Source organism: Pelobates fuscus, chromosome 5, assembly GCF_036172605.1.
Source record: "Pelobates fuscus isolate aPelFus1 chromosome 5, aPelFus1.pri, whole genome shotgun sequence".
Classification (NCBI taxonomy): Eukaryota; Metazoa; Chordata; class Amphibia; order Anura; family Pelobatidae; genus Pelobates; species Pelobates fuscus.
In genome coordinates this window covers 128,917,264-128,939,708 of record NC_086321.1, presented here as the reverse complement: position 1 = coordinate 128,939,708, position 22,445 = coordinate 128,917,264, and the positions used below count along the sequence as shown (strand labels likewise).

At 39.0% G+C, this 22,445-nt stretch overlaps 1 protein-coding gene across 1 annotated transcript in view; it reads right to left on the bottom strand.

Annotated features, from left to right (window-relative positions):
- Nucleotides 1–5,472: 5,472 nt before the first annotated feature.
- Nucleotides 5,473–22,445, bottom strand: part of MLXIP (MLX interacting protein) — an 83,457-nt gene continuing 66,484 nt past the window's right edge. Inside the window, exons 11-17 of the mRNA XM_063454272.1 lie at nucleotides 19,546–19,717; nucleotides 18,369–18,481; nucleotides 14,783–14,884; nucleotides 13,657–13,784; nucleotides 9,498–9,621; nucleotides 9,051–9,180; nucleotides 5,473–8,667 (exon numbers count right to left, since the gene is read on the bottom strand). Coding sequence (XP_063310342.1) covers nucleotides 8,546–8,667; nucleotides 9,051–9,180; nucleotides 9,498–9,621; nucleotides 13,657–13,784; nucleotides 14,783–14,884; nucleotides 18,369–18,481; nucleotides 19,546–19,717 — 891 coding nt within the window. The 3' untranslated portion in view covers nucleotides 5,473–8,545. The remainder of the gene's footprint in view (nucleotides 8,668–9,050; nucleotides 9,181–9,497; nucleotides 9,622–13,656; nucleotides 13,785–14,782; nucleotides 14,885–18,368; nucleotides 18,482–19,545; nucleotides 19,718–22,445) is intronic.

Below are 22,445 nucleotides of genomic sequence, written 5' to 3'. Positions count from 1 at the left end.
AAAGTCTTTTAAAAATCCACTTAGCGCGTTTCACCTGTCAAAAGGCTTCTGCAGAAGTGTGGAAATAAAAAGATAAATGTACGGGGGGGGCAGGGCCTGACCGCCGCGCTGGATGGACGTGGGGCACCTCGGCTCCACTATGAAACTCTCATAATCAGCCCAAAATTTAATTTTCTCCCCCCAAAAAGAACAGGCAGCAGCCCAAGAAGGCAAAGGGGACTCGAGCAACCCCTCCAGAAGTCAATATCGGTCCCTGTCCTACTGGCAATGCTGACTGATGGGCAGCTGGGTTTGCGGCCTGTCGTGAGGCTCTGGCGGGAGAAACGTCCTATCTCCCGTGCTTAGTCCGGCGGGACTTCCCACACGCCTACTGAAGGCCCCGTTCACCCCCCCGTGGGCCGGGGGGGGGGGTTATCCCGGATCCCACTGGGGAAGCAGCGACCACTTACACCATCCGAGCGGCGAAATGATTAAACTGGGACCGCTTGGCAAAATCCAAGATGGTCGCCGCGCCCATTACAAGCCGGAGAACAAGCTCCCATCTGCATTATCAGAGGCAGCGACTCCAACTGTTACTGGCGGACCTAGGGGGACTTTATTTGGACTCTCACTCTGCCTACTCAAAGAGGAGCAACAGACACAACACGCAGGCTTCATTTTGTACCTAAGGCTGAGGCAGAACAAGCATAAGACCGAACACACTCCTGGCCAACAAGTTCCTAAGCAGTCAAGTAACCAGCAGGAAACACAAGGGACTTGATTACAACCTGGAAGCCAGCCGATCCAGCACAGCTGCAGGAGTAACCAAGCGGCTGCTAACCATTAAGAATTAAAGTTTTAGCAGCGCACTGTATATTGTTTAGTTAGCATCTCCCTTTTAATATTATTTTAGTTTTTAACACAGTGGTTTTATAACTGCAGATCTGCATAGAAACCATTTTAAAATGTCTAAGCCAACATATATGCTCTATCCGGCAAGCTCGTTGACTCGCTGCCCCCTGGTGGTAAATTTTAAGCAGTGTAGAGAAATCTATACGACGTTATTCTACATAGCCTGTAATTTAATAATCGCGTAATAACTACTCAACTAAGCATGAATAGCTCAGCTATCACAGTTTTATTCACTTTACCAAGCCTGTTATATCTTAAAAAACTTAAATGTGCTGTTTAAACTGCCAGAAACTCTATGTTTCTATGATTGTATGACACTAAAAAGCTTGTACATGCTGTTGTGGCGCTGCAAGCATGTTGTAATTACACGCACAAGAAAAATAAAGAATTAAAAAAAAAATACATACATTTTTTTTTTTTTATAACACCCTCCTTTCCAAAAATATTCTGCACTTGCACGAAAACTGGTGGGCGGTAAGGACATTTTTCCATCAAGAAAGATGCATTAGTGGGCGGTAGGTAGAAAAAGGTTGACTACCACTGATCTAGACCAATTTCTTTGAGTTTGAACACTAACCTATAGTGTGGGACCGTATAAAACACGTTGGCAAAATCCAAGTAGTTCACATCAACTGCAACGCCCTGATCTATACTTCTACTAACTTCGCAGAATGCAATTAAGTTAGTTTGACATGACCTAAGTTTCATAAAACCATGCAGATTTTTGCTGAAAGCCATGTTCTTCTCAATGAATTCCTGAATATTATTACTTTCCCAATAACCTTGCAAATACTTTCCCAGCTACAGAAGTTAAACTCACAGGTCTATAATTTTCAGGTAAGGATTTTGAACAATTCTTGAATATTGGATCCACATCTGCCTCCCTCCACTCCTACAGTACAATTCCTGAGAGAAAAGAATCTTGAAATATTAAAAACAGAGGTTCACTTATTTCCATGCTTAGTTCCTTAAGTACTCATAGGTGAATACTGTCAGGCCCTGGAGCTGTGTTTAAAATAACTTTCTTTAGTTGCTGTAGCACCTTACTTACTAGTCTTATTACACACATTTTCCTTTGATGAAAGGTGAAAGTTAATTTATTTCCACAATGTTTTATCCTATTATTTCAAAAGCCTATCTTCCTCTAGGCAGAAACAAATACTAAAAGTTATGATTGGATATTACAAAGAAGATCCCCCCCAAAAAACACAGCAAAGACATTTATTTCCAAATCACTCACCTAAGCAAATCAAAAAGTATAGCTGCACTCACGGTCTTGTCGTAATAGGTATTCCTTTATTCCAAGTACATAAGCTCGAGATAGATTGACATTTCAGTCCACACACACACGTGATACTCTATAATTTGAATATCGCGCAAAAGTTCATTTATTTCAGTAATGCAATGTAAAAGGGGAAAGTAATATATGAGATAGACGCATTACATGCAAAGCAAGATAGTTCAAGCCGTGATTTGTCATAAGTGCGATGATTATGGCTTACAGCTCATGAAAACCCCAAATCCACAATCTCAGTAAATTAGAATACTACATGCAATCGATAAAACAAGGAGTGTAAATAGAACAATATCGGACCTCTGAAAAGTATAAGCATGCATATGGACTAATTACTTGGTTTGGGCCCCTTTTGCAGCAATTACTGCCTCAATGCGGCGTGGCATGGAAGCTATCAGCCTGTGGCACTGCTGAAGTGTTATGGAAGTCCAGGATGCTTCAATAGCGGCCTTCAGCTCTTCTGCATTGTTTGGTCTCATGTCTCTCATCTTTCTCTTGGCAATGTCCCATAGATTCTCTATGGGGTTCAGGTCAGGCGAGTTTGCTGGCCAATCAAGCACAGTAATCCCATGGTCATTGAACCAGGCGTTGGTGCTTTTATCAGTACGGGCAGGTGCCAAGCCCTGCTGGAAAATGAAGTCCGCATCCCCATAAAGCTTGTCTGCAGAAGGAAGCATGAAGTAGACAGCTGCATTGACCCTGGACTTAATGAAGCACAGTGGACCAACACCAGCAGATGACATGGCTCCCCAAATCAACAGACTGTGGAAACTTCACACTGGACTTCAAGCATCTTGCAGTGTGTGCCTCTCCATTCTTTCTCCAGACTCTGGGTCCTTGGTTTCCAAATGAGATGCAAAAGTTGCTCTAATCAGAAAAGAGGACTTTGGACCACTGAGCAACAGACCAGGTCTGTTTTTCGTTAGCCCAGGTAAGACACTTCTGACGTTGTTTGTTGTTCAGGAGCGGCTTGACAATACGACATCTGAAGCCCATGTCCAGGATCCGTCTGTGTGTGGTGGCTCTTGATGCACTGACTCCAGCCTCAGTCCACTCCTTGTGAAAGTCCCCAACACTTTTGAATGGCCTTTTCCTGACAATCCTCTCCAGGCTGCGGTCATCCCTGCTTTTTCTTCCACACTCTTCCCTTCCACATAACTTTCTATTAATGTGCTTTGATACAGCACTTTGGGAACATCCAACTTGCTTCGCAATTACGTTTTGAGGCTTTTCCTCCTTATGAAGGGTGTCACTGATGGTTTTCTGCACAACTGTCAGGTCAGCAGTCTTCCCCATGATTGGGATTCCTACTGAACCAGACTGAGAAACCATTTAAAGGCTCAGAAACCCTTTGCAGGTGGTATGGCTTACTTAGCTGATTAGTGTGGGACACTGTGATCCTAGAATATTGCACCTTTTCACAATATTCTAATTTACGGAGATTGTGGATTTGGGGTTTTCATGAGCTGTAAGCCATAATCATCACACTTATGACAAATCACGGTTTGAATTATCTTGCTTTGCATGTAATGCGTCTATCTCATATATTAGTTTCCCCTTTTACGTTGCATTACTGAAATAAATGAACTTTTGCTCAATATTCAAATTTTTCAAGTAGCGCGCACGCGTGCGTGCATTTATATATATATTATATAAATTCTAATTAAATATTTATTTCTGAGGTGCAAAAATTATTAATACAATTATTAGTGCTGGGCAGTGGGCACCTTTATCTGAGCTCCTGGTCAATCATTTTTATAAGCACTCTTCTTTTCACCTGTGAGTCAATATATAGAAGGGCAATAGTCAAGAGAGATTAAACAATGTTTCTGTTTCTCATTTTCAATGTGTGCCCTGGCTGTGCCTGGACTAAACTGGATTAAATATAACTTGCCAAGTCTTTAAAGGAACACTATGTGGTCATGTGCACCTAATTTTAACCCAGCAGTTAAAAACATTAACGTGTATACAGAAAGCTACTAAAGGCGCATCCGTGAAATAAAGTAAAACTATTTCAAGCAGATGTTGTCAGTGAGAATTGTCCTTAACTGGTTTAGCAGATAAAAGATTACAGTGCTCCATGTAAAGTGTGCTATCTGGTGTGTTATTAGCCTTCTGACCACTTACCAGTTTTCCATACAAATTATAAAAACTTGCCACAGAGTGATCACACAACGCATTCTTTCAACAGTCTCATTCTTCTTCTTCTGATTGAACTTCAGTTCTTCAACCGCCTTCTCCTCTTTACAATCTTATAGGTTGTATCAGGTATTTTACATTTTATATATATATATGCTGTTCTTTAAAGGGATGCTGTCAGAACCAAAAATCACTATGTCTTACATGTAATGGTTTTGGTCCAAAAAAGCGGTCTCTTTTCTGAGTTATTGTAAAACACTGCATTGTGGTTTTAAAACTGCAACTGAATTAGCAGAAATTGGCAGTATGCCATGTGATTAGGCATATGTCTAGAATTGTGTAGAAAAGGGGTCTGGGTCTGTCCAGGTGCTAGAATAAAATACGTTTTATGGTGATTTTTTTATTTATTTATTTTTACCTAGTTAGAACAAATTGATAGAGCATTTACAGTATTGCTTTAGATTTTGTTCAAATACTTTTCATTTTAATATTTTATTTTCTCGGATTTTGATTTATCTTAAATATATGGAAAATGTCATACAATATGCCAACTAATAAGCATTTCGGAATCGCTTTCACAACTGTTGAATATGACAATCCGCTTATTACTCTTCATTGCATCAAGTTAAAAAAAAAAAAAAGGTTTAAGCCTAAAAAAATAAACTGAAAAACTGGCCAGCAAGATGTGGCCATAAGCATGGTGTTTACAATTTTGGACAAAATATATTCAAGTAATATTCATAAATAAATATCTATTTATCAGTATTTGTTTTAGCAATATACTTAAAAAGAAGCACGAATGTTATGTATGTGGATACAGTTCGTTAAGTTTAAAACCACATAGTATGCAAATTATCACTTTGGAGCTCTCTGTATGCTTCACTAACTGTTACAAAATAGTCTGAGTTCAGATAAGTCATATGGTAGGAGAGGCACAGGAATAAAACAGGGTAATTAATGAATCCCCTGTCAATGTAGCAATTTTATTGGGGGGGGGGGGGGGAACACACACATACTATTGTGGCATCGGAGGCTACTACCCAAAAACATTTTTATATATGTATACAGACAGATAGATGTATATACACAAAATACAGAAGTAAAATGAAATCCCATATGGTGAGATGAACGACATGCAGAACACAAGCTGATGTCAAATGCTTATTGCTTTATTTTTGTTGCTGGTAAACATTGAACCCATGCAATGAACAATAAAATGTTAACAGCAAATAGATTATTTATACATTTATATTTATGGATATATTTTGTATGTGGAAATGCATGTAGATAAAGAGGAGGTAACAGGTCATATGGAAATCCCATTTAAGCACAGCTTATTACATAGAAGGGAGCTCACTCTTTGAGTACCAAAGGAGAGAATAAAAATAAAATAAAAAAACAAACAAACAGAACCTATTTATAGTACCCCATCAACTTAATCGGAGATATTTCCACTATCATGGTTATTAACTAAAGTGAGAATTTAAAATGAGCTTCAAATGTAAGACCTAAACGGAACACAAAATAGACATGGAGATGTTTTCTAAATATGCTATTTTGGTCTAAATTGTGAAATTCACTTTGATTGAAGGAAATTCTCACTTCAGTGTGTGTCTGTGTGTAGAGTACTGACCAGTCAGTGATTAATAAACCTCAGTGCCTCAGATAGATCACTTTGCATTCTTGGTAGGAACATCTAATGCTTCAATCAAATGAAGATGTTCACAGAGCAGAAATACTGGCTTCCCCGGCCAAGCAGATAAATGAATGACTAATCTAATGAAAAACCAGACAGGCTGTGCTTAACCAAAGACCAGCTATACTTCAGAAGAACATTTCTGCCCTTAAAATGATGGTTTATAATTACAGGCAGACCATATCACAACTGTTCACTCATCACACACACACACACGGCAGACTTGCTCACACAAACACCACACATTATTTTCCACATCATACCCTCTTCTCCTTATATATTTACTTCCAGCTCTGCCAAGATGCAAAACCATGCGCACCACCAGCAGCTGCTGACCTCCTGTGAGTAGACTGTGACGCCAGCAAGGGATGTCTGTATTTGAGTATTTCTTTCTCCCAGGAATCAACTTTTTACATTTTTTTTAATTTATTAATCAATAGATTAGTATTTTGGATATTACAGCTGCGGAAAAAAAAATAGTTACTATAGTTACTAAACATTAAATTAGGTGTTGATAGGAGTTTTGTTAAAAAGAAAAATATATATCAAAGAAATATATTATGTGACAGGATTTCTTTATGCTGTTGAAAATACTGCATGTAACAAAAAAAATAAAAGCTTATCACCACTTCCAACATCTGTTCACATTTTAAGGACAGTCTCCTAACCTTGCCAAGATTAATTTCTGCCTCCCAAGATAAATCTTCTCCAACACAGATCATAATGTGATATTCTGAACCTTATTTCAGGGCTTTATCCAAAATATTCCCTCAAGCTAATTCAAATTCAAATAAATATTCTAGTGGAACATGGTGATTGAAAGGAAAAAAAAAATGGTGCAAATTCTCTAGGACAGGGAGATGCAACCGTTTGCATCCCAGATATTTTGGACTACATCACCCTTTATATTATGGTAGCATTAGGACTGTAAGAGCATTATGGGAGGTGTAGTCAACAACATGTAGAGTGACGGAGGTGGTCTACCCCTCCTCTAGGACAAAAGCATCCCTTAAAGCGGCACTGTCACCTCAAACTTCCCTTTCTCCTATTGTTTGCCCTTCTCTCCCTTTTCAGAATCTGTTCATTTTTCTAATCTAGATTTCTTTAAAACATAAAACAAAGTAGAGACTACTTTGTCTCATGTATTTTTCCTACACCTGACTTTCTTTGACCAAATAAGTAGCTTAAGTCTGCTTCATTTCCTGTGCCAAAGAGAAGGGTGAGTATTGTGGGAAAACCTTCTCTGGCACAGGAAATAGAGTAATTGCAAGCATTATGAAATACTATTTCATAAGACAAAGTAGTCCTTACTTTGACAGGGACAGCCCCGCTTTTATTTACACTTGTGAGATAAAAGACCAGCAACATCACTTCTGAACATATTTATATAACATTCTAGCTGAACCTTCTGCTTGGAGCAAGTTAGGCAACACATTCTTTATGTATGCCAAACACTATCTGAACAATCAGAGTAGTAAGTGTTTCATTAATCTCAGGGTTTGTAATTACATCCCAAAAATGGCACCAAACAGTTCACATTTTGATTAGCTTTACTTTTTAACAAGTAACACAATTATGAGCTTGTGAAAGTGGCACCTGAGAGAAAACCAGAAATAAAGGTCTAAAACCTGCTCGGATTCTGCCCTTTGGGACACCAGTCTGAGATCTATATTGTAACAAGTCCCATTGTATTTGTATACACTTCCATCAGACAATTGCTTGTTGGTTTAGTTAGTTATCTTATACAAATATGGTAATGCTTGAAATTTCTCACTGGGATTCTATAGCTTAAATAAACAAATATAAGAAAATTGACACTTAATTCCAGCTCCTCGATGCCACAAGATGTATTACTGCATCAGTGTCATCCCTGGCACCAAAATATAAAACCATAGTATTCGACCTAAAATGTTTCCTAAAATAAAACTGCATAGACCTGAGTCAAACAATATACTGGTATATGATTGATTGTTCAATGTATAAACCAAGAATGGATATTGGAAGGAGCAGTCTGTTTAAAAATGTAAAGAGCGCATTCTTATACTCTTGTTATTTAACTTTTCCAACTCCAGATGAGTCAACCACACAAGCAAATACAAATAGCCTATAAAAACCATCCGTTCAGTAACCAATTTGTAAAAGGTTCATTACGTGCAACAAAAAGGGGGGGGGGGGGGGGGGGGACCAAAAAACAAAACAATTTTTTTGTTTGTTTTAAGAAGTCGCAGAAATGCATTTCCCTTTAATGTCTTGTTTCTGTGATCTTGAAGTCAAATCTAGTTTTTTTTATTTGAGGTCATTAATGCAGAGGTCACTGGTCATGTCTGGGTTTCACAGAAGAAATCAACACGGTGCATAAACACAGAGTAGGAAATTCCCTGATGGCCATGAACAAATTTGAAGGTTGACCCCATTCCAATGATGCTCTGTGTGGAGTGTTATAGGTGGTTTGCAGAAACTCACGCAATGTAAGACTGTAAGATTGCCTTTTACCTCTGGGTATCCCAGAGGCACAGGTCCATCATTTAAGTCTCTCCTCCTCGTTTACTGTTTCTACTGACAGCTTGCTTGGCTTGCTCTGGTAGACTATGTGGGTCACAGAGGATGGACGTTGTTGTGCTCAGCTGTGTAAGTGTACTTAGCACCACTAGGAGAGAAAAAAAAATCAAAATACAGCATTACATATCTGCATGGTGAATAGAAAATAACTAGTTCTTGTTTTAAGGGAACTTTTTAAAAATAGACAAAAGTAGCCTAACTATTAAACTGCATGGTATAGCACATCCATATTGGTTTAATATTCATGAGTGCTGTACTTGAGTGAATAAACAGAGATGATATGGCCAGGCAATAAATAGATGTGTTGGTCCATATGATTGTGTAGGGCTTTAACCTTACCAAGATGCTTTTAACATTCTGTAACAGCCATTACAATATAACAATGCCAAAAAGGTTTCTGGGTAGGACTAACTGGAAAGAATGTATTTCCTATTGTTGATCTGCATTCTTATGCATTCTTAAGATACTTACTTGGCCTCAATGATGGAAGTGAACAGTGCAGATCAAGCCACTCTCGAGTGGTATTGTACATCTCCTCGATGCTGGCTGTAGACACCATGTCATTGAAAGACTCAAACAGCGGTTTTATGATGATACTAAACTGTTTTTACAAAATTATGTTAAGGAAAGGATTGCAGTTAATATGCATAATAAAAATTAATAAGCAATCAACATGATTTTAACATTCTAAAAGAGGTTTACCCAAAATATATAGCATATATAAAAGCATAACATTGAGGAACTGGCACTATGGAAGTAATGACACATTTGAAGTTAGCAATTTGTTGTGTCTATTAAAAAACCTCCCTTTTAAAGTTTTTTTTCAAATTTGAATCAAATACAAAGTGTTTGGCACATTACTAGCGTGCCACTACTGTCAACAGACGTGGCTTTAGACATTCAGATTAAAAAGGATACAATCCAGAACTTCCAATTCTGAAGAGTTCGTCTTTTCACATACTTCTCAAATAGATCCCTCATGTGGTCAAATCGTTGACGAGCTATAGGAACCCCAGTGGCTGGAAGCTGCTGCTGACAAGAACTGATGATAGTGGAAGACAAATTATGTTTATTTCACGTATTTGTCAATCCACTGCTAGAGGGAGGTAAGAAATTAATCTGCCATATTTTGTAGTTCAAACATGTTCTAACAGAGCAAGTTAACTATGGTCCTCTGACTATTTTACAACACCCATCATAATCAGACAGCTGCAGGTAGCAAAACATCTCAGTGGCTGCTAATGTTTAAAGGAGATCTAAATGAAACTTTAAAATTACATTTGTGTTTACTGATGAATTTATTTTTATCTGTGTTGTTGCAGTCCACAAGAATACATTCTAGTGGAATATTCTTTCCATAGGGATGCGGCAATAAATAAAGTTTAGATCCCCAGTGGTCCGAAACAAACCTTCGTGCAGAGAGAGAAGGCCAACCTCAGGAGTACTTGTCTTTCTTTGGGAGCACAAAAAGGTTTGAGGAGAAGACTTGGTTTCTGAATGAGAACTGGGGCAACTATTGCACTGTGTTTTCTCTGTCACCACTTAAAACAGAATGGCCTGATTTAAACCAGAGTCTCTGGAACTTCAGACACTTGAAAACAATGCCGAGGAGGATGGTATTAAAACTTATGCTGGTAGTTAAAGGTTACCATATTCAAGTCCAGAGGGTCTATTGTTGATCCAGCCTTTGAATAGACCCTTTCAATAGACTCCATAGACCCTCATGTACTTGAAAGAGGTAGCAGGTCCTTCATACTAAGAATTTGGACAAGGAAGCAGAGCTAGACTTACATCTTTAAGATGGCTGGGTGGCCAACACAATGAAGGTCATAACGCAATGAATGTCATACACACCACTGTGTGTAACTTGCAGTAGAGATGAAGACATTAAACTGAAGTCCATGAGTAGACAGGTTTAAACCTGAGGCATTCTTGCTACCAGACACTTTAAAGATAAACATAGCGGTACAGGGATCATTAAAAGTCTGGTCTTGGAACCTTGGTTAGCTGACCTGTTCTTAAATTGAACCAGTAATTCCAGGTTAAACTCTACTGCTATTAGGAGCTGTTCTAGTTAAATACACAATTATAAAGACAAATAATATACTTATTTATGATTATAGTTGCACTTGCATTATATACCTTGATTCAGTGCTGCCCTTTTTAGAGTTCAGTGATTATTACACTACTGTAACAGCCACCCTCTGGTCATGCATTGCTTCAAACAGTTCTCTGATTATTTCTCGGAGACATTACCCCAAGCACAGCAATCTTCCCTAATGATTCCTTTTGCTTTCTTCACAGCCAGCATATTGAGGACATATCCTATACTTATCCAGTTGTGCCCTTCTGAACACTTATCTAGAGGATCCCTTCATGCAGATATTTCAAATTAGGGGGTCTTTGTATATTTCGCAAAGATCCCAAAAAAGAACAGCTTTGGTGGGGGTCTGGTGACCGTGGGGTGCTGTGCAGGAGAGATATCTTACCCTTGCGGTCACAACTATTTTCTTGATACAGGTCCTCTTAGGCTCCTGGCGCTTCCGTTGTCTATGAAGGATACCTCAAGACAATCCTTAGACAAAGCCTGAATTCCACTGCCGTCATTTGTGACGGCTGCTAGGATTGATCAAAGGTTGACAGAGGAGTTGCTCCATTTGTAAACATCAGGGTTTACCATAAGATAAAGTAGCTTCCAACGCAGTCTTAATCAGTATTCCATAAAGATTATATCTTTATGAAATACTGAAAGTGACAGATCAGCTTTAAAGGGAAAACAAAGAAAGGTAGTCTCCATGTAAGAGGTGTCTAGGTGCACGTGTTCAAACAACAAGGAAAAGGAGGTGAATGCCTCTTCAGAAAAAAGGCAGTGTTTGCATTACGGCTTAGGGACACTGAAACAGCCACTAGAGGGGATTCCTGGGTCAGTGCTACAAAACGTTCTCATGAGGAGGGTAATTGTAATGAGAGAAGAGTCAGCCAGGAAGATAAGCTTTCTTAAAAAAAAAAAAAAAAAGTTTTCAGTGACTTCTTAAAGGACTGGAGACTAGGAGACTGTTTAATGGCATGGGATAGGGAATTCCAAACTAACGGGGTAGCCCTTGAACAATTCTGCAGATGAGAGTTGGCAGTGTGGGAACTTGAAGATATCAGGAGAAGGTATTTATTAAGTAAAGAGGAAATGTAATGAGGAGTGGAGTGTAGAGATTTGTAGCTTAGTGTTAGCAGTATGAATTGGATATTGGATCCTGGAAGCCAATGTAATGATTGGCAAAGGGGTGAGGCAGCCAGTCAGGAATATGTGCCTGGTGACAGCATTAATTGTAAACTGAAGAGGGGCAAATGCGAGTATTTGGAAGGTTGATGAGTAATGAGTGGCAATAATCAAGTAGGGAAATGTTGAGTATATAATCAAGTGCCTTAGTTGTACCTTGAGTTAGAAAAGGGCAAAAAGAGAAAGTATTTTTTTAGGGGGAAGTTACAGGATTTGGAGACATACTGGATGTAAAGAGAAAGAGTAAAACCTCAGTCGAAAGTGACTCCAAAGCAGTTAACTTGTGGAGCTGGGGTAATCTGTGTTTCAGTGATGTGCAGGGAGATAGATGGAAGAGGACTATTGGAGTGGGGGGAAAGATGAGGAGTTCAGCTTTATATTGTGTTTTATAATCTGTGAAGAGATCCAATTAGAGATGGGAGAGGCAGCGTGTCATGTTCTAGGAGGGCAGGTGGGAGTTCAGGGAAGGAGAGGTAAATCAGAGTATCGGCAGCACTATGATAGTAACTCATTTTGATTTCAATACTAAGTTAATAAGGTTACCAGGAGAGGCATTGTAAATGGAGAATAAAAGAGAACCAAGAATTGGGGAACACCAACAGAAACAGGCAGTGCAGCAGAGAAGGAAACACTAAATGAGTGTTTAGAAGTATAGGATGGAAAAACAATTAAGTACTGTGTCATGGAGTCCAAGGTTGTGGAGGATTTGAAGAACAAGAGTGGTCAACGGTATCAACATATATTTGATAGAGTCCTAACTTCAACATCTGAGGAAAGAGATTTAGGGGTGATTATTTCTGATGACTTAAAGGTAGGCAGACAATGTAACAGAGCAGCAGGAAATGCTAGCAGAATGCTTGGTTGTATAGGGAGAGGCATTAGAAGTAGAAAGAGGGAAGTGCTCATGCCATTGTACAGAACACGGGTGATACATCACTTGGAGTATTGTACACAGTACTGGAGACCATATCTTCAGAAGGATATTGATACCTTAGAGAGAGTTCAGAGAAAGGCTACTAAACTGGTTCATGGATTGCAGGATAAAAAAAAAAACTTACCAGGAAAGGTTAAAGGATCTTAACATGTATAACTTGGAGGAAAGACGAGTAAAGGAGGAGACTATATTTAAAAGAAGAAAAACTACCACAACAAGAGGACATAGTCTTAAATTAGAGGGACAAAGGTTTAAAAATAATACCAGGAAGTATTACTTTACTGAGAGGGTAGTGGATGGATGGAATAGCCTTCTAGCTGAAGTGGTAGAGGTTAACACAGTAAAGGAGTTTAAGCATGCATGGGATAGGCATAAGGCTATCCTAACTATAAAATAATGCCAGGGACTAATGAAAGTATTTAGAAAACTGGGCAGACTAGATGGGCCGAATGGTTCTTATCTGACGTCACATTCTATGTTTCTATGTAACATGAGAGAAGAGTCAAAATGTAGGCAAAAATAGTTTATATGAAAAATGTATTTCAACTGGACAGAGAAAATCACTTTTTGCTTACATTTTGTAGATTTTAAATTGCTGCATTTTGTAGTTTAAAAATTCCAAACTCAGTGTTAAATAACCCATAACTCTGCAATCAACGGATATTATAATGGATTGATATTAACAAAACACTGTGCATAATATTATATATTATATATATATACACACACACACTAAAGCTCAAACCTTTGAGAAGGCAAATCATCGGACTAGGAGAACCAACAACACTAGATTTCAAGGGGCCACCTAGCTAAATCGGCAAATGCAGGCATCGATCAAAGTAGATTTATAATGACATGCAAAAACCCACCTTATGGCAACATTTAGCTCTTCCACTTCTTCCCTGAGTCGTCTGGTCTCCTCCAGCACATGGGTCCTTTCCTGCTGCAATTTGGCAATATGCTCCACTGTCTTTTGTAGTGTGATTGCATGACTTATCTAAGAACGACACACGAATACCAGTGGGGTTCAAATATTTGAAATAAACTCGTTCTGTCAAACAACATGCTAGACTAGGTCGGACCACAAACTGCTTTGGAGTCACTTTCGACAAGGTAGATTGGCGCTGCTTTAGAACTACAACACCCATGATGCTTTTTCAGTTTTATTAGTAGTCATGAGTTGTAGATCTTATGGGAGTTCTAGCTCTACAAAAACAGAGGATGAACATTTTGGCCATTCCTGGTATAGACTAAATAGCACAAACTTACATTTTTTTTTATTATTTTTGTATGTGCTGGTACATTCTCCTTGAAGACCCTACTATATGAATTCAACATGGAATTTGCTTTTAAGTTCACACTAGGAGTCCACAAACTAAAAACAGGTCAGATGCTGAGGAGAAAATATTTGTTTATAAGGCTGTTTGGAACTATAATACAAGTATGCAGATCACATTTTGTTTGGATTGAGGTGTAAAAAAAAAAAAGTTGTTATTCATAGTGGCTTATTACTGAACAGAGAGGCAGAGGGTGTTGTATATTATTCTATAATTCAGAGCTGAAGGTTACAAATCATGTGACAGAAGCTACTGTCCACGTACAGTTGTTAAACCTCTTGCGATGGAGGCTGCTGTATTCAACTGCTGTTTGCAGGCCCAGGACTCTTAACCTGATGTGGTTGAGGCCAATTAGCAATATCTACCTGCTTTTCAATGTGTATGCTCACTAAACATGCAAATCTAATACTGTATGAAAAATTTCATTTTGAAAGTAATTAATTATAAATATGAATTCTTCTAGAAAAAAAAGAAAAGAAAAAAAAAAAAACACACCACACACACTACAATGAAATATTAAAGGTCTTTCCACCTCTCCCTACTCACATCTCTGGACAATCATAAAAATAAATGGATTACGGTTGCTGTATTTTTTTTACTGGAACCACTAAAGAAATTTGATATTGAGTTTATATATTGAATCACAGAAATTAATTACCGGTTTTGTGCTGGGCGATACATAGCTATTTAGTGTGCTGAAAGCTATTTTTATATTGAACCTTCTTTTCTGTTCAGCAGAAATATGCTTCAATCTTTGAGTCTGTAAGAAAAACGGAAATGGACAAATGGTTACTGAAAGAATATACACAAAAATGATACACACAGATACAAAGATTTACTGCACGCAGATAGCCACTGCTTACATATTCCGCGCATTCCTTTAGTAGCATATATGAAATAAAGCCAGGTGTTTATCAGTTCTGTGGTTTTATTCCATAGAAATCATACAGAGACCAATGTGTCATCCCCCATGCAGTAATTTTGTCAAGAAGATCGTAAAGTGGCACTGTCATGGCTGCAGTCTTTTTTTTTTTTTTTTAAAACCCCCCTCCCGACTCGAATACATCTGATTTCCTCCCTAGTCAACCCCATATGTCCCTTTATTTTGTGCCTGGACCTAGGTTCTGGGTGCCGCCATCTTTGTGTGGGTAGATGAAGGCCCTGTGGGACACATTATTTGCCCACACTAGATAGCTCTGTAAAATGCCCATGCATGCCCAGTTAAACTGGGGCTATTGTCCGAAATTCAGACGGGAATTTCATCTATTTATTCATTCATCATAAAGACGATGAATGAATGGAAATGTCAGACGAACAAACACACACCGAATATTCGTTTAGTTTATTACAAGGAGGGAGCTACCGGCGCGCAGCTCCCTCCTCGTAATTTGTAAAAATAGAAGCAGCAGGCTCCGCGCCACTTACTAAGCCCCCGATGCCCTCCCTTATTCAATGGGGGTCAATATAACCCACATATTAGCATAAGGGAGATTGAAATCTCCCAAATGCCCCTACTCGCTATGCCGTGAGTAGGGGTATGTCTACTAACAGTGCCCCCCCTGGGCCCCACCCATGAGCGGAAGGCGGGGGCCCTAAATTACAATAAAGGAGGGAGGGTGGGGGGGGGGAGATCTATTGTTCTCCCTCCTGGCCCCCCATCCATGAGCGGCAGGTGGAGGCCCTAAAAGAAAATGGGGAGGGAACCTATTTTCCTCCAACCCATGAGCGGCGGGTGGGGGCCCCTCAATAAAAATGGGGGGAGGAGGGGTAGGTAGGGCTTTATTTAATTTTATTTTGGTGCTGCTCATGGGTGGGGGCCGGGAGAATAAGGGCAATAGGTCCCCTCGCCCCTCATTTTCATTTAGGGCCCCCACCCGCTGCTCATGGGTGGGGGCAGTGGATAGGAAAATAGGCACCCCCCATTGTCCTTTAGAGCCCCCACCTGCCGCTCGTGGGGGCCAAGGGGACCCTATGTCCCCAGTTTAGTTGAATAGCCCTCATGGGGCATGGGTGGAGGGGGGGGAACACATAGTGCATAGGACATGGAGGCGGGGTGATTTAAAAAAAAAAAAAAAAAAGCCTGAAGCTGCTCACTGTTTATTAGATATGCCCATACTTGGGATATAGCGAGTAAGGGCAGATTAATTACGAATACTAAGTAATCTTTACTTAGTATTAGTAAAGGTGGCTAAAAGACCAATCTAGGTCTTTTAGCCTTTTGGTAGATAGCTCCCTAATACCATGGGAATTAGGGAGCTATCTACTTAGCGCAGCACGGATCGGATCGGAATTTCATTCATGTGAATGAAATTTCGAACCGACCTAAAAGTAACAATTATAGTCTCATTCTGTTAGAGCAAAATTCGATAGTTTCGCCAGCGTTTTGTCTAAATTACAGGACTTTCGGGAATAGTGAAAGGAGGCATCGCAAGATCATGGAGGAAAGGTGAGAATTGTAGGAAATTGCTCTGACCACAGTATATGGAACACACTTTGCTCCTCTGCTGGTCAGGCATTGGAAATATACATAAGACAAAGTAGTCCCTACTTTTAAAGAAAACTAGAGCAGACAGGAAGAAATGAAGAACAGACCCTGAGAGAGAAAGCGAAGAGGAAGCGAATAGGGAGAGGTAAGTACGGCATGAAAGTGACGCTTTAATCCTATTCTTGTTGGAGGGACAATGTAATCAAGTCCAGTCACATCCCCTCAAGTATTTGTTATTTGTCTTACAATTAGAGAAATACACTATATGGGCATGCGTGAGATTGTGGCAGAATAAAATATTAATGCAAAAACAATAATAGGAACTCAAAAGCAGATACTTGATTGCTCTGATTTGTTTTGTGTACTTTCTGTTGTTATCAGGTAATAACCATTGTACAGTGCTACGGAATCTGGTGGCGCTATATAAATAATAAAATAATAACCTATATGTTTTATGTGTAAGTAGAGCCTGTCTTACTTAGCAGAGATCGAAAAGATGACAAAATAGCACTGTACAGAGAGAACACATTTTGAAAGCATGTTTAAAAAAAACGAAATAGTTTTCGTGTTCTCTGTCATCATAAGAAATTATAAAGAATTACTGTAAATTGGAAAAAACATTTGACAGAAAAGAAGGAAAATTATGTACCATTTACAGTTGTAATCAAGACTATTCAACCCCCATTAACATCAGGTTTATTGTAAACATTTACACACTTCCAGCTGTTTGCAATGAACAAATCAAACAAAAGCAATTGAAATAGCTCAACACATGGAATGTTTCAGGTGGTTTCCCCAAATCCAACTGAAAATGCAACTTATAATGAGTTCTCCAGTTTTAAAATTGTTAAACCTCCTGAATAGAATCCCTCACAACAGCACAAAACAGATGTTTCCTCAAGCAAACCTGATGCAACTAATCAAGGGCTTCATTACTTGCACCCAGAGTGTTTGAGCTGGAACACTTGAAATACCTGGCTATGGGTTTGTTGTGTCACGTTTGACTGCATGTTAGAAATATGGCTAAGACAAAAGAAAGATCCACAAAGTGTGGTATTGAGCTAGTTCAGTAGCATTTGTTTGATTTATTCATTGCAAACACCAGGAAGCCTGTACATTTTGACAATAAACATGATTTTCAATGGAGGTTGAATAATTTTGATTACAACTGTATTTACAAGACACCAAATTTTGTGATCATATTATAAATAAAAAATACTTCTGTTCATTTAATTTTCAGTCAAGGTGTACAAGTCTAAGGACTTTGTCACTGATAGTGATTCAGTCTTCATTCACACATTCATTAAGGCCCAATCAGCCTACTCAGTGAGGTTTAATGTATAATGGCTGGTATTTGGGACTTCTTAGAGGCTGAAGCACTACATAATACAGAGGAAAATGAAAATGCGTTTCTGAACTCTGTTACTTTACAATACTTTCCACTAGGAAATTATGTATTGAGAAATTGTAATATTCTAAGCAAGTGCAGAAGCCAGCAAGCTTTTTGTTTCACTAATCCTCATGACTTATGCTAAATCCCTGTGCGTTGTTAGATAGGTTTAATTGCACAGATAGAACATTTATATACACAGCCAAAATGATGTTTCAAGCAATAATGAGCCATCTCATTGATCAGTATGTTTATATGAAAATGTATTACTTATTTATTTATTTTTTTAAAACACAAAATGCCAAATAACCAGAATAAAGCGAGTGCCAAAGGCTGCCAATAAGCAACATTTGGAGGCTGATATTGTACCTTGAATGGGAAGTTGTGGGAGTCGGCTGTGGATTTTCCTGAGCTGTGTGGGGGGCTGAGGCTGTGTTCAGAAGCACACGGGGACCCCTGCCTCGAACTCTGACAATCTCGGCCTTAAACAAACAATGCAATGGTAAACCAAGCTGGAAAGAATAATGGAAAGCTACAGAAAGTGACTGGGATTGAAGACCACTCACATTCAATTCAATGCAATTTTAGTACTACAGTCTGTGGAATAATACAGAGGGTCTGCTGAATAAGCCTACATAACTTTATATAGCATACAAATTAGAATGTGGGAATTGTGGAATTAAGAACACAAACTTTAGTTAAGATCATGAACCCCTTGAACACAGATGTTGACTATAGTTTGGGGTAGCTGAACTAGTTCAGTGGCAGATGCAAGATTATGAATTATTGCATTATTTAAAAAGGAGGAATTCCTGAAAGCCCTTTCTTCAAAAATAAACTATAATTATATAAATATCAATCAAAGTTTGTCCAAATTGGTTCCATGCACTTGTATAGAAATTCTACTCAAGAGTTCGATGAGGAAAATGAACAGAGCCCAACCCCAAGAAAGTAAAAAATAAATAAAAATCTAACAAGTTTTAAATCCTTAGTCCTAACCTGCAATGGACCCAGAAAGCTTTAGTCCAAAGACTAGATGAACAGGCTCTGTTCTCATTTTAGAAAATAATTAAACATGGAAAGTATACCCTTTAATTTCTGTTTGCGTTTGTTTAGGCTTGTTCCTTTTTACAGGTAATGTACTTTTATTTGCAAACAAAACCTCAGCAATAATTAAATATAACTATTCATTGACAGTCCACAACTTGGAAACAGAACATTACGTTGCAGCTATTAGGATAAAGCTATGTTTTTTCTTGGTTTTTTTTTGGGTGGATGATTACTGAATCATATTTTATAGGTGGCCCAATGCTATGTTATAGTATTCAAAAAAGTTTATTGGCAAGATTTCAAATAATTGCTGGACACTCTTTGACAACTTATGTTTTTGAGGTTGAACAGTTTTTCAGATTGCACAAAGAATCGGTTATGACAAGTGTATATATGTAAGACTAAAAAGATAATTAAATCTGTAAAAAAAAAAATTGTAATATAAATACAACACAATCGTGTAACACATTGCAAGATCTTTGCAGCATAAGCTCACAGGATGAAGGAGAAGGTCCACTACTGGATGTCTTTTTGGGGGTTTTCTCTCTTTTTACAAAAGGCTCTGGAGAAAGGCTTGGGAAGATCCTGGGTTGGGACTTTTGACTGCCCTGAGATTGCTGAGCTGGCCCAAGAAGAATACCGCTACGGAACTCTGCTACTGCAGATGTCTGTAGAGAGAAGAGAATGTAACACAATCATCCCTAAAACTGGAAGGGTTAAAACAACACTATTAGCAATAGATGCTTGTACAACATGATCATGTATCCTTCCAGTTGCATTAGACCAATCTAGCTCAATTAATTTGTACATGCATTATCTTTAAACAGTTTGCAAGCGGAATGTTTAATATTTGAGGCAATGGAAGAGTCTTTGGCCTTGGATGCTGGATTGCTTAACCAATAGAAGTTGGATCCAAAGATTAATTTTCCCAATTGGCAAACCGCAGTAGGCACCGAACGCTGCAAATAAATTTTGGTTAAAGATCAAACCAAAATTGGTTAACCGGACGCTCGATGAACCAGGCGCTCTGGCTAAGGGATTCCTTCTTAGGTGTTCCTTGGTTAAAGACCTAGGGTCTTACATACATACCTTCACGGCTTTGGACAACGCACAGGCCTATACCATAAGGGTGTTCCACCCTAAGATTCTTGCTGGGCCTGTAGAGTCAGGAGCTGCCTGTCCAGCCGATGTAATAGAGGTTCTCAATGATAGAACAGAGGTTCCCATTCTTGAAGACCCTCCTTCACTGAGAGCAGAGTTTCTCACCGACCTTCCACAGCGTGGCAGACCTTGGGTGTCAAGAAGTACACGAGACACTCCTTCACGACAAAGTCAATATGGTAAATCACTGCCATCACATTAATTCCCTACTAACAGTGGGGGGCAGACTCCTTTTTCCCCCATGTTTGGTCCATTATTACCTCAGATGTTCGGGTACTTCATGCTGTCAACAGTTATCTGACATATGACCCAATATTGTCCCACCAGGGAGATTGTCCAGAATCTAAGGAGGTACCAGAGTTGGCACACAAAGGAGCCATCATCGAAATTCCAATGCAGACGCCGGGTTTCGTGAGCACAGTTTTTAGTCTTCAAGAAAGGGGAGTCAGTCTTGTGAACAATTTAAAGCAGCTCAACACTTATGTGATCTACCATAACTTCAAGATGGAAGGCTTTCACTGCCTGAGAGATTTGCTCCAGTCGTCAGATTGGATTGCCAAGGTAAACCTGTGAGACACCTATTTCACGTTGCCTAACGCAGACGTTCTTCAGAATTTCCTGCAGTTTACGTGGCAAGGCCAGAAATGGTAGTTCGGGTGCCTCCTGTTCGGCTGTTTGGTGCTTCACCATGCTCATAAAACCAGTAGTCACCCTCCTGCGAAGTTGGGGTTATATCTCATCATTTATCTAGATGGTAACCTGATTCTCTCTCAAGCTGGATCCTTTGCAATCCGAAGCTCGTCTTCTACACATACCCAGTGCAATACTCTACTGAAAACTGACAATATATAGTCTGTCCGTTATATGAATCAACTGAGTGGCATGAAGTTGAAGGTTCTAGCAAATATGGCCAGAGTATTGACAGCATTTCAGTCAGATGTCACCCAATCATGTGTCGACTTTTTTGTGGCATTTGTCTTGTATGACTGCCACTTCCATGGTACTCCACCATGTGGGAGGTCTCTCTCGTTCTGAGATTTCTCAATGATTGGCTGCATAAGGCTTCTTTATCCCTAAAACAACTTTCTGCCAAACTTGTTATGCTGTTTTGCTTTATTTCTTACAAGAGAGTTTCCAATGTTCGAGCTGATGCTCGTTCTTTTTCCCCAGATGGGTTTATCTTTGATATTTCTTGTAGAACTAAGACTTCTTCCCGGTCGGTCTTGTACCTGGCTTTCCCTGCGAGACCAATATTTTGGTCTAGCAAAGTCATATCATCTCAACTGGCATGGTCTGTCTTTATATTGATTGTGGATTCATAGAGAGGTTCAGGGAGGCAATGGCATTTTATAATATCTAGAACCTCTTTCATTACCATAATGGCAATGCAAGGGTTGTGAGGGTTTCATATGCCACCTGTGTTGAGTACTGCCAGCCAGTGCCACCTGGTTGATTTGTCTAAAATCTGTCTGGAGCACATGAGTTTCTTAATGTGAAACTTGAGAGGAATTAATGACAATCTTGATGGGGATAAGGTGAGGGAGATAGTGATTCCAAAAAAAAAATCATTTAGAATTATGCCAACTTGCTACACAGACTCCTGTGCAGTTACATACAGGTGCAACACAAAAATACACATGTCAATCCATATTTTAGACAAACCACAATCACAAACATTGTTTCTTTACACAAATACCCACATAGTGAGAAAACACAAAGATGCACAGTTGTATTCCACAGGAAAGCATAACTGCATTCACAAAATTGTGTGCATAATCTCATTGAACCAAGGGCAAATTATGAAATGTGTTGACGTATTTGTGCGTGGAGTTACTCCTTGTGTGACAATGCACAAATGTTTCAGCACATAAATATATACCTCAATTAACACAGTAACACCACTCACACTTACACCCATGTATTCACACACAGTCACTAAGTACATACATATATATACGGTTTCATCCACAGAAACATATGCTAAACACAAATATACTCTTGCAATTATTCACATACCGTCACTGCACTATTACACCCCTATTAGACATACGGGAACTACACACAAATGTGCACATGCCTTTACCTTATATACAAAATATTTAAATCTAGGAACATACATTTCTAAATCTAGCAACTGGAATACTGGAGTTTCTGTACCTCCTTAAACTTATCCCAGTAATCCTAATAAATAAGAAGTAAGTTGAGAGAATGGAATGGTGCAGTTAGTGTGGTCTA